Raw genomic sequence first — 13,003 nt, forward strand, 5'->3', positions numbered from 1 at the left:
TACAAACAGTTGCTCAGTTTTCCTGAAAGCTTTTGTTTTGTCCAGGTAGAAGTGTAGCTGCCTGTGTATGTCCAAAGATTTATTAAGAGCCACACTAGATACCACCTTTGGCATAAAGGTAGGGTTTGTCCTTAAAGAAACCCTGTCCTGATGAAAAATTATAAAGGGTTCCACTGCCATTAATGCCTGTAGCTCTGAGACTCTTTGTGTTGAAGTTACTGCCAGAAGCAGACTGTTTTCCATGATAAAAATTTTAGATCGGCTGGATTGGCTGGCTCAAAAGGTGGCAGTGTCAGTTTTTCCAAAACAAAATTGAGGTCCCAAGTTGGTGTTGGTGCTCTCCGGGGCGGTCTTATGTTTTTAGCCCCTCTTAGGTACTGCTTTAGCAAGGGATGAGAGAATAATGGAGGATCCGTGTTGTAATGTCCTGAAATGGCAGAGGCGTGGATCTTAATTGATGAGAAGGATAGGCCTTTGTCCAGCATCTCAGTTAAGTATTGTAAAATCTGATGAATGTTTGGGACAAGAGGGTCAAGGCTTTGAGCCTGGTTCCAGGCACAGAATCTCTTCCATTTTTCTGAGTAAGATTTCCTGGTGCTAGGTCTCCTGGCCTCCAAAATGACATCTATAGCAGCTTTAGAGAGAGATGTTGCCTGTTTGACTAATGAATCTGCCATGCAGCCAGGTTTAGGGTTTTGAGCTGACTGTGCAGGATCTGTGTGTTTTGTTGAGTCAGAAGGTGTGAAATTTGAGGCAAAATCCATGGTGGGCCTTGAGCTAAGTTCTTTAAGATTGGGTACCAGTGCTGGCGTGGTCAGTCTGGAGCAATCAGGATCATCTGTGGCTTTTAGGAGTATCTTTGAAAAAAGAGGCAGTGGTGGGAAGGCATAAACGTTTAGGCCTTTCCAGCTGAACGAAAGAGCATCCACTTTCCATGCTTGTGTGTGGTAAGTCCTTGTGCAGAATTTTTGTAGTTGGCAATTCAGTGGGGAGGCGAAAAGATCTATGTCTGGACATCCCCATTTTTTCGTTACCATGCTGAAGATTTGTGGATTCAATTTCCATTCGTGAGGGTCCATGATATTTCTGCTTAGATCATCTGCCAGAGTATGTTTCTTTCCTGGCAGGAATTGTGCTTGCAGATGAACTTGATAAGTTAGAGCTGTGTTCTACAAGGTCATGGCTTGCCTGCATAGGGGATAAGAATGAGTGTCCCCTTGCTTGTTTATGTACCACTTTACTGTAGTGTTGTCTGTCTTTAATAATAATTGTCCTGGATGCAGAAGGTCCTTGAAAGCTGTTAGGGCATTTTGAACAGCCAACATCTCTTTTTGATTGATGTGAAGATGCATTTGGTCTGTGATCCACTTGCCCTGAATACATTTTCCTGCCATGTGTGCTCCCCAGGCGTAATCCAAAGCATCTGTTGTTAGAGTCTGCCTGACTGTGGGTAGAGTGAAAGGCTGACCCTTGTTGAGGTGACATGCCTGTGCCCACCATCGAAATTCCTGTTGTAGGCAGGGAATTATTGGTATTACTGCTTCTAAACTGTGAGAGTGTTGAGTCCAAACACTTTTTAGGTACCATTGTAATTTCCTCATATGCGGTTTGGCATATGGTATTAGTAGTATGCAGGATGCCATGAATCCCAGGACCTGCAGAATTTTTCTTGCAGGGAGATGGGACTTTTTTGCCAGTAGTTGAAAATATTGAGTCAGTTGTCCTTGTTTGTCTGGCGTGAGATAAGCCATCTGGGCTGTTGTATTTAAGCTGGCACCCAGGAATATTATCTGTTGTAAGGGTACTAGTTTTGACTTTTTTTCGTTTACTGTGTACCCTAGAGAAATTAGCAACCTTTTTACAAATGCCAGATGCTTTAGAAGAATGTCCTTTCTCTCTGCTTGAATGAGGCAGTCGTCCAGGTATGGATATATTTGAATTCCTTTTTGCCTGCAAAATGCAATTGCTGGTGCCAGGCACTTGGTAAAGACCCTGGGTGCAGTAGATAAGCCAAAGGGCAGTGCAGAGAATTGGTAGTGCATTGTACCAGCTTTGAATCTGAGGTATCTTCTGCAATCTTGTCTGATAGGGACATGCAGGTATGCCTCTTTGAGGTCCAAAGTAACAAGCCAGGCCTTCTTGCCCAGCATGGGAAGAAGCTGCTGTAGTGTCAACATTTTGAATTTCGGAACATCCAGGTAAGTATTTAGAGTTGAAAGGTCTAGTATGGGTCTCCAGGCTTTGTCCTTTCTGGGGACCAGGAAGAGTCTTGAGTAAAATCCTTGTCCTTGTTCCTGGTGTGGTACTTTTTGAATAGCTCTCATGGCCATGAGGGCTGAAATTTGTTTTTGAGCCTCTGACCATTGATTTTGTGGCAGGTTTGGCATTCCTTTTAGCCTTGGTAAAGTGTGAATGTGGAACCTGTAACCTTGAGACACAATATTCAGAACCCATTTGTCTTGGGTGATTGTTTGCCAATTTTGAGAAAAAAGTGCTAGTTTTCCCCCCAAGGGGGCTGCCAAAAGGGAAGTGTTTGGTATACGAAGGGGGAAGTCATTGGGACTGTTTCCTGTAAGGTTGAGACTTGGCCTCACCTCCTTTTGGGGTTGAGGTACCCCACTGTTGTTGTCTGTTAGAGCCTTGGGGTTGAGATCTGCCTCTTGGGCATCTGTATCTGCCTCTCTGTGGCCTGTCTGACACTGGAAAGGACCATTTCTTTGTTGGCCAATTTCTGCTAAATCGAGGTGGCTGTACCTGTAAGAAATCTTTGACTGTTTGCATAGATTTAGCTTTATCCTCCATTTTCTTTAACACCTCTTCTGCCTTAACACCAAACAAGGCATCATGCTGTAAAGGAGCATCCAATAATTTTGCCTTAACATGATCAGGTAAACTCTGTTCTTTTAACCAAGCATGTCTTCGAATCACAGAACCTGTAACTGCGGCTCTACAAGAGGCCTCTAAAGAATCAAAACCACATTGCAGAGTATGTTTTCCCACCTGTTCAACTGCATGCAATAAATCCTGCATCTCTTTATAGTCAGGAGCTTCTGAGCTTGCAAGCATTTTCTGTTTTAACTGAGCCATTAAATATTGTTGGTACTTAAGCATGTGAAACTGGCAATTTAAAGCCCTTACTGTTAAAGTTGCAGAAGTGTAAACTTTCTTCCCCCACCTATCCAATGCTCTGGAATCTCTGTCAGAGGAGACTGGATTTTTTGCAATGGAAGCCTTAACCCCTTAGGGACCCTGGGAAATGGTTTCTGGGTCAGCAGAAGGTTTTTTATAAAGAAACTTGTGAGAGTCAGGGACTCTATAATACCTATCTGGCTTGGTTGGTGCAGGGGGCAAAGAATCAGGAGATAAGCTGGATTCAGAGAACCCATCATCCACAACATTTAGCACAGGCGGGATAGCCAGGGGCCTGTGCTGAGGCAGTAAAAGGAAGTCCAAGTCCCTGAGCCTTTTCTTGGATTCTGAATACTCCTGACTTTCCCAATGGAAATGCTCCCTCATGGTATGCAAAGTTTCCCCAAAAGAGTAATCCTCAGCAAGAGAGGCTGAAGGGATAGATTCTTCAGCATCAGAGTCCTCATAGGGGGAGAGAGAGTATCCCTGGTCTGAAGAGGAATCAGAGGAAATGGAAACCTGATCAGAGGAATCATAGTCTGTATCCTGCCTAGGCCTTTTCTCAGGAGGGGGATGGGAACCCCTGATTAGAGTAATGCGGTCTTCTGCCATTTTAAGCATCTGTTTCTTAGGCATGGAGGACTGTCCAGAAGAATGCTGTACTTGCTTCTTTATCTTTAATGGTGTTTTTGGCTTGGTTGTTGCTTTAATGGTAAGTTGTGAAGGTCTGAAAACACCCTCAGAAGCCGATGCCTGCTCAGCTGCTCCGGACCCATCTGAGGGATTAATTTCCATAGGCCCAATACCTTGAGTTTCCAGAGGCCTAGTTGTCTCCACGTGGGAGTCGGAGGCGGCCTGTGGCTCTGAGGTAGCGGGTGTCAGGGGCTGCGAAAGCACCTCACTGAGAACCGGTGACTGGCCTAGAAGAGGCTTCGTCGTCGGTTTTGGACCTCGGATGCCTGTTTTTATCCTTGTCTTTGCATTTTTTTTTTTAAGAATTGTGGTCGTCGGTTGTTCCGACGGCATTGTATAATTGAACCTTCGGCCAAAGTAGTGCAAAGCAAAATCAAAACATCGTTTTATAGTGCGTTTGTTAAATCTAGCACAAAACCGACAACTAGTGACGTCGTGATCAGGGCCTAGGCATGGAATACAGTGGAAGTCCTTATGAGGTATTTGCTTCCCACAAGAAATACAGTTATTAACTTTTTCTGACATCAGTCTGAGGCAAGAAAAAAGTTTCCCCAACGGGGTACTTAGCTTTATTGAAGACTTTGGATCTGAAATTTGACTTCGAAAATCTCAGGAGTCGGCCGACCGGCACTTGCGAACTGCTTTTGCTTTGGGCACCGCGCGGCAAGCAAGACTGAAGAAAATGGCGTCGGATGCATCTTATATACTCCTGGCGCACTGATGTCAGGGAAGAAGCGACAGCAACCGACGCCGGACCAAGACTTTGGAACTCTGGCCGTCTACGGGGCCGCCTGACGGCAGGATTACCCAAGTGTAATGACTGCAGCAGTGTAACACGATGAACATCTGAAATAATTTTGTCTGTAAGGTTCGTCCAGGTCCTAACACATGATTGGTTATTCACCTTCACAGATAGGTAGTGGGAAGAGTTCTGAGCTTTGACAGACTGCGAGGGGTGTGTGTAGCAAGGAACTACTACCCATATGCTGGTAAGGCAGTGTGTGCTTGTTGAAAATCAGCATGATCCAGGTATGGCTGTCTACAAATTCAAACAAGTGTATATACTGAAGTTATTTTCTGTGATGCTTGATAGCTACTTCCTCTGAGCTCATGTTCATAACCCGTTTACAAATCTCAAAAGAAATGTGCAACTCCCAACTGTGTGTTTACTAAATGTGTAATACAAATACGCCTTATGTGACAATACTTATCATTCTTACATGGCTGTGCATGTATATTATATATATTTATGGATATTTATTTATTTAATTACTATAACTATTTTACTGGGTAGGTGAACTGATCTGTTGTCCCTTTTTAATCATAACCCCAGTACTTATGGCAGTACAGTACAACATACAATATCAATATTTACAATGGGAGTTTAGTATACAAATATAGTGAATATAACACACAATTCAAGTTATATAATAATATCTATGTACAAAACAATAAAAAGAGTAACACATTTGTAGCATGCAGATACAATGTAGACTTCTGGATATAAAATTTATATCATTCAGTAGTACAGATATTTATAAACAGCGTATAGGGATAAATGAATCTAGTATTGTGATAGCAGACACAGTAACCTGAATATCACACTTGCCTCTTGACATCCACTGACTGCCAGGATAAACTTGTTTCTCTTCTGCCTGGTGCACAGTGAATAATTATTTTCCACAAACACTTTGGTGTGTCGAGTTTTCAATACTTTTCCCTTCTATCACAGTTTTGTCAGGAGCAGCTCTTTCACCTGGTATGACCACATTTTACTAGTACAAGTCTTGTCTGCATTGTCATGGACAGATTTGGAGCAAACACATGATGTGCCTTCTCAGTCGGCAAATCCTTCTGTGGAACACTAGTCCAGTTGTTTATTTGTACTTTCATAAAATTAATGCAATCTATTCCCTCCACTTTCTCAGGTTCAGCAAAAAATCTCAGGTTCTCTCTGTGTACTCTACCTTCTAGCTGTATTATTTTTGGATCATGCCTTCTTGAGAAGCCTCATGCTCCACCACTCTTTCTTTCATTTCAGCCTCAGATTTCTGCAGTTTTATAAGAACATCTGAATAGCTACTTAAAACTTCTTCTATTTTCCAGCCTCTTGCCATTTGACTTTCTATATTCCTCCAATGCCTCACTTATTTTTTTTTGGTCCCTCCTTTCCTTCAGTAATGCCGGCCCAGCCCGAATGCCTAGTCCTCACCAGGTCTACCAGCTTAACTCCTATTACATTATTTTTGGGAACCAGTCACGGATCCTTAGCATGGGGGCTCAGCACATCTATAAATCTGTCCAGGGGCTTCTTTATGACCTACCTTTCCAGCATCCCTTTATGGCAATGTGGTTCGGTCTAGGGTGGGAGTGCAATGTGAGCAAGCAGCTTATCGTCCCCCATCTCAACAGCAGCTCAGCCAGTCCTAGTTCCACCCTGGTAACCATGCCTCCTCTAGCGATGTCCTATGCATTCGCCAAGGATCGGCACAATGAGACGGCCACATACCAAGGACAGGCACACCCTGCCACTCTGTCAGTCAACCAAGCTGCTAATTGAACTCAGGTCACCTGGGTCATACTCAAGACTTTATTGCTCAGCTGCCTCACTTACTTTAAACCCCACTGTGTGGATCTGATTTATTTTTTCCTGTAAACTAATGGAAGTAATTTCATGTTCTAAATCTGAAACTTCAACTGATTTTGACTGAATAGCTGCAAGGTTCTTCACAGCAAGAGCTTTGTCTTCTGCTTTTCTGGTTGAGCTCCTCTTACTTTCTTCAAATTTCTTCTTTTTTGCTTGCATCCAGGCAGTATAATTAACTAACCAGTAACTTATTATTTTTACAATTTCTTACTTTTCACACTAGCAGAGCTCTAATCACCTGCTGCTCAGTGTGCAGCCATCTTGGAAGTCACCCATTACAACATTATTCTTGCGCCAGCATTTACAGGATAGAATGTTAACCTGGCATTAAGAAAGCATCTCCCCTCCGAAGAAAAAAAGGAAGGTTTACATACCTATTTTTCTGCAAATTAAGCTGAATCTCTAGTCTGTTTAAAACAAGAAAATGATGACATGACATAACTATAGCCACAACTTAATTTTATGCAGAGAAACTGCCACACCCAAAGTATGTCTAGTAGTTATGGTTCTTGAAAGGCATTTGCTCGCGGCAGGTTGTTAGAGGTTTTGTTCAGGAAGTTTTGTACAACTGAGACAAGCACTCACCTTACAAGTAATACAGTTAGGAAGATATCAATCAGCAACAGCAGCAGCTATGTCTCAGACCTTCTCCAAACATGTCTCTACACAGGATACAGTTGCCACTTGACCAGGAATTTACATATTTATGAAACACTGTAATATGCACAATCACAAATCATGGCAGAACCTTTCAAGGCTTGTTTACAAGGACTCCTTAATATCTTCTCATCAGCCCTGAATTACCAAAGGTACTTTCTGGGACACTACCCTCTAGTACCAGATTACTGTAACATGTCCCCCCCGAAGAAAGATAGCAATGTTTAATGATACACTTCACTTAACAGTACGTTATTAACAGAAACAAAGTACTCATTGGTTAAAGGACATCCTCTCTTGCTACTAGTGTTACACACATTTAAGTAATATATTTCATGCTAAGATTTTCATCACAGTTCACAAATGCAATTTGCAATCCGACTACCGACTGTCAAAGTGGAGAGCTATGGTCCACAGTGACATTTTACACTAGCGACAGTGGGTTAAGGGAATTTCTTTCTCTCCCTTCAACTTTCTAATCCTTTATGGTTGTTTGTTTGTTTGTTTGTGTCTTTCCACTTTTCCCGGTTAGGGGTCGCCACAGCGGAACTCTGGTCCGCTAATGATTGGCAGTTGAGTTTTATGTACCGGCTTGCCAGGCCTGACGCACAACCTTCAACGAAGGCACGCCAATTCATGCATGTCTCCACGCAGAAGACGCTCTAGTAAGAATCGAACCGGACAGCGTCTTACTGTGAGGCGACAACGCTACTGCAGCACCACCACCGCGGGTCTGCCTCTTTAACTACCTCAATGAGATCTAATCTTACAAATAACTATCGAAAACAGAGTGAAGTTCTAATGTCAACTGTCAGTGCTTCGTGTTTGTGTCTTTTGGCTTTTCCCGGTTAGGGGTCGCCACAGCGGAACTCCGGTCCGCTAATGATTGGTAGTGGATTTTTACGTACCGGGTTACCAGCCCTGACGCACAACCTTCAACGAAGGCACGCCCCATTCACGTATGCCTCCACACAGAAGACGCTCTAGATGAGAATCGAACAGGACAACGTCTTGCTATGAGGCAGTGCTTCGTGTAGTCAACCATATATCCCTTACAGCAGAAGCATATTTTATGTATTTTAAACCTGTTAAGACTTAATAGGCACCCATCTCTGAGCAAGGTTAAGTGTGCAGAGGATTTTATTAGTCATAAATTATGCAAACTCAGGCAAGCAAAACAAACTTGGATAAACAGAAAATACCTCATCAGCAGTTTGAAAGCCTCAACCCTCTGTACTCTATTTCTAAAATTTTAAAATACATACATAAGAGATAGCCCACCCACCTGCATTAAACAAGACTTTTTTAAAATACGTTTCCACAACAAGCCTATGTTCAATTATTTATATATTTATTTATTTGATCCGAGTGCACTGCAATTCAGTCAACAGCTTGTGTCAGGGGAGATTACAAATGAAAAATTAGAGGTCAAACACAGCAAACTAATAAAAAGAAGGCACAATAAACTATAATGAATGTGATGTCTGATAGCTAATATAAAAGTAGAGTAAATGCAAGAAACATATAAATCACTTTTGAAAAGCTACACGTTCAGCTATTTAACACTGCAGCAAAGTACTGCTACTGCCAGTGTTTATACAGCATTCTACAACTCCATAAATTAAACAGATTTACATAAGTTTTTAACAGAGAATGGAATGTTGACTAATTCTGTAGTAACCTCTTTCTCACCAGAAATGGTAATCCAGGTATATGTCATCCTTTTTGGCAACAGGAAGATAAAGACCAGATCTCCTACTACCACAGTGTCAAAAGTGTGCAGCTATTGTACAGATATGAGCTTTCTAGCAAGAATTCTTGTGATAGTTTATACTGACCTCACATTTGGTGCGAAGTCCTGTCTCCTGTAATCGAGACCAAATACTCTGTATTCTCCCAGCATGTTCGGGGTGGCTGTTGGTGTTTCCACAGATACACTGATGTTTTAGCATAAGGGTGTCATAAACAAGTCCTATGACAGAGGAAAAAAATAAATTAGGATATGCTTTATCAGTAACATGATAAAACCATAACAGTACATTAATAAACTAAAAAACAAAACACAGCAAGAGTGCTCATCCATTGGTGTTATCACTTCACTCTTTAACACTACAAATAGTGATACATACAAAATTAAATAGAGAAGCAAAATGAAAAATAACATACATCTACCCTATATGAATAAGATAGTTATACTGTGCATGTGAATGAATAACTTTAAAGGCCCTGAAGTACTGAGCAGTGACTTCACATACACTGTTGTGTTACAGTATATATTTAACAACTACAGCAAAGATATATCTATAACGTTTAATATACTTCAAATGTTATAACACAGCTAGGCATAAGGAATAACTATTTCTTATATCATGAGATTTAGCTGATGAAAGAAGAATTCTTCACCCATAACATACCATATTTGGTTAGAGACATACTGTCCCTAACCAAATATCTCTACGTAACAATTTCATCATTGCCTATTTTTTCTTCTTTTTTTTTGTTTTGTTTCTATGTCCTTTTTTGCACCAGTGCCTGAAGGCAATCAAGCCTCCCCCAAATGGATCTGAGCTGTTGTACTCCTACATGGTGGGGAGTCCCCAAGAACCACCGAGGCGAGTGCCGTCAGATGGGGGCCATCATTCAGGCGGCAATGAGGTTTGGATGTACCTTAATTAGCAACAAGTTACAATGCCATTTGAATGGCCTAACACAACCTCCATGGTCAGGGTAACAGCAACCCACATCACCGCAGGGACCCACGATACCTTCCCCCCTTCAAGTGCATGCTTCCATGCACTCACTCATGGGGACTACCAGCAAGAAAGTGGCTTGGCTGACCAAAGGCCCACCCCCAAGACACCTACACAATGCCAACCATTCTCAATGAAATTATGGAAGCATGCATCCTGTGCCACTTAGCCTTCTCCTCCCCTCCCTTGGATGGGCATCCACGTCCTCCCTGTCAGCTCCATCAAGCAACTGAACTGTTAATCAAACTCAGGTCACATGGACTGCAGTCACAGGGGGTTGTGAATCCTTGCTGCCTATATTTTGGCTCAAATCTATTCTAGTATATAATGAGTTAACATACCAGTATGTGGTGGATAAATTATGTCTCTGAATGAGGTAAGTAATGTTAAAATGGAAACCTCCCACAATATAATCAAGAAAATGTCAGGCCACTACAAAAGTAAGTATTAACGTTTTTACCCTCTGCTCCTAAACATACATTTTGTCACAAAATCAGAAGACTGCAAAATAGTACACAAACAGTTGAACAGCAACAGTTAATTACATACAGGCACTCAGTGCCGCATAATGGATTTGAAAAGTGCTTTAAAATCCACTTTATGGAAAGGAAGAAAAAATTACAAGAATTAATGACTAGTTCAGGAGTTCATGAATTATAAAGCTAAACTGTAGAGTTATTCTGGTCTTAGACCATGTCATGCAATAAGCTGCTCAGTCTTGCAACTGACTCAAAGTCAGTGAATAACCAAACAGACTTTCATCACAACCACAGCATTTTTTAACTGTATAAATCCTTAAAAAGTAAATAGTGTTAGATAGCCAATAAAACACAGGGATAACACACAATCCTCTATTTTAATAAGCTTGCCTCTTTTTCAAGATGTTTCCATAGTGAGGATATAATCATGTTTAACTCTTCTGTCAAGGGTTTATCAGTTGCAGAACATTAACTTGGCATTAAGTAACTTTGTCCGCCCCAAAGAAAAAGTTAAGTTTGTCTGGCTTTGGGGCACACAGGGATAGACCCCTATCTGTGACCCAGGTGACCAGAGTTCAAGTAGCAATCTCAGCACTGGAGGGTTCAGATAAGGTGGGGGAGGAGTGAAGGTTCATGGCTTGCTCACCTCTCTTGGGAGTGAGGAGGATTGTAAGCAATCTAAGGCACACTGGGTAGGGGTAAGTTCACTGGTGAAGACAAGGGAAACCACCTTCCATGCTTCAGAGGGAAACAGATAGGGCTGCTTGAAGGGAGCTCTCCGTGCAGTAGTGAGGAGAAGCTCTTTGTGGCCAGCTCACTGCATGTCACCTTCCTAGTACTTTCCAAGTGCACACAGGGATAGGGTTGTAAACAAAAATCTCAGACCACCACTGATAGATACCTAAATGATGGCCCCTCCCAGATAATAAGCCTCACTCCATGATGGGAAACAAATGAGCTGACTAACTAGGTGGGAGCGGATGTTCAATAGGCAGAATAAGCAAAAACTAGAAAAAAAGAAGCTTTACATGTGTGGACCGAGACACTGTGCATGAGCTTGCAGACATATTCTGCCCTCACATGAATTCCCCGTGGAATGCATGTAATACCAATCCCCGAGGACAGTATGGCATCTGTAGCACTGATTATTCTTGCTACAGGAACCTTCCAGCAACCATCAGGGGACACAGTGGGAATACCACAGGCAGCCATCAAATGAACACTACACCAGCTTTTTGATGCTATAATGTAGAACATGGGGGAGTATACGTGGTTCCAAGAACCTCACAGGAGAGAAATACTCTGCAGGTTTTCTATGGAAAAGCCTGTATCCCTAATGTTCTAGGAGGGCCACTAACTGCACCCGCATCACCTATAATTACAATAGTACATCAGTTAGAGGGGTTTCCACTCCATCAACTGCTAGGTGGTATGCACTGCAGTTCCTATGACACCCACCATCAGGCTCATGTCCAAGCTATATCGGTGATGTGGGTGGGGTGACTGCACACAGACATCTTACTGGCAATGTCAATGTAAAGAAGAGGTTAAGGAGAGCGAGCCAGAATTATACAATAAGTATCAGTGAGTGATGCTTGTTTATACAAAGGCAGGCATTCTTGGTCAGGTCTATTAAATTTTTGGTTCTCAAGGACATGTCTGCCATTTTTTTCTGCTTTTCAATCAACTGTTAAGACAGAAGAAAACAGGTTGATATGCCAGTGGAGGTAAGCAAGTGTCCAGGTGTCACGGTATGTACCTGTAATTGCTGTTATAGCTGCAGTATCTATTAGACACTTGTCCTCATTTGCACTGCCACTAATTATTTAAACCATGGCTTATGACAACATTACTGTCAAAGTACTCTGTAGGAAATGTTTAAAATCTGCCAACTTACTACATTCTCAAAAGATATTCTTCCAATTACCTCTCTTTTCTCCATCATATCTCCCACACTTGTTAGCTACATGAGGAAAAACCCTTTGAAATCTATATGTGGTATAAAAACACCTACTGCAAACGCTTCCATAGTGCAATCCTAAACTCTATGGACTTCACAACACACTCGGGAGTCCTAGAGATTACATCCCTTTGTTTCTTCATAAACTGCATTTCTATTCAATTTTTCCAGTCTTTTCCATCTCTGATTGATATTTTAGTCATCATGCAATATGTTTATTCCCTAATAAATATTCCATTTTTAACAGCATCTTCTAATCTATATACAACTAAAAACTTTATCAGAGCTGGTGCTTCACTTAGCACTCCCCTGTCCCCTTATCTTTGCCTATACTCATCAATTTTTGATAGGAAAGGCAATTTCTAATCTGCAGCCTAAACCTCCTGTGTCGCCTCATTCCACTCTGTTACCCTTTCTCCAGAGATCTTTGCTTCAAATATTCTTAATTTCTTTGCCATTTTCCTCCAGCAAATTTCAGAGCCCTTGTCTATTTTCTATAACTTACTTTCATACAGCCTTTTTAATAAAATCTTCTTTCTCCATTCCTGAGCTGGCTTAGTTTTTAGAAGACATTCTGATACTTTATGAATATAATATTCTGTACTTCTTACTGTTTTCCTTATGGACTTGCATTCAAAATCCCAGTCTCTAGTTATCTTTTGGACCCCCTTCCCATTACAGCATCCTT

The 13,003-nt window shown here is 41.7% G+C and overlaps 1 protein-coding gene across 6 annotated transcripts in view; it reads right to left on the reverse strand.

Annotated features, from left to right (window-relative positions):
* The window catches only part of HDAC4 (histone deacetylase 4), a 3,124,471-nt gene that overhangs the window by 965,819 nt on the left and 2,145,649 nt on the right, over positions 1-13,003 (reverse strand). For all 6 annotated transcript variants that reach the window (XM_044075061.1, XM_044075057.1, XM_044075060.1 and 3 more), the window contains one exon: positions 8,965-9,098. In XM_044075061.1, coding sequence (XP_043930996.1) covers positions 8,965-9,098 — 134 coding nt within the window. The remainder of the gene's footprint in view (positions 1-8,964; positions 9,099-13,003) is intronic.

This window comes from Protopterus annectens, chromosome 6.part0 (genome assembly GCF_019279795.1).
Source record: "Protopterus annectens isolate FY-2018-M chromosome 6.part0, PAN1.0, whole genome shotgun sequence".
Classification (NCBI taxonomy): Eukaryota; Metazoa; Chordata; order Ceratodontiformes; family Protopteridae; genus Protopterus; species Protopterus annectens.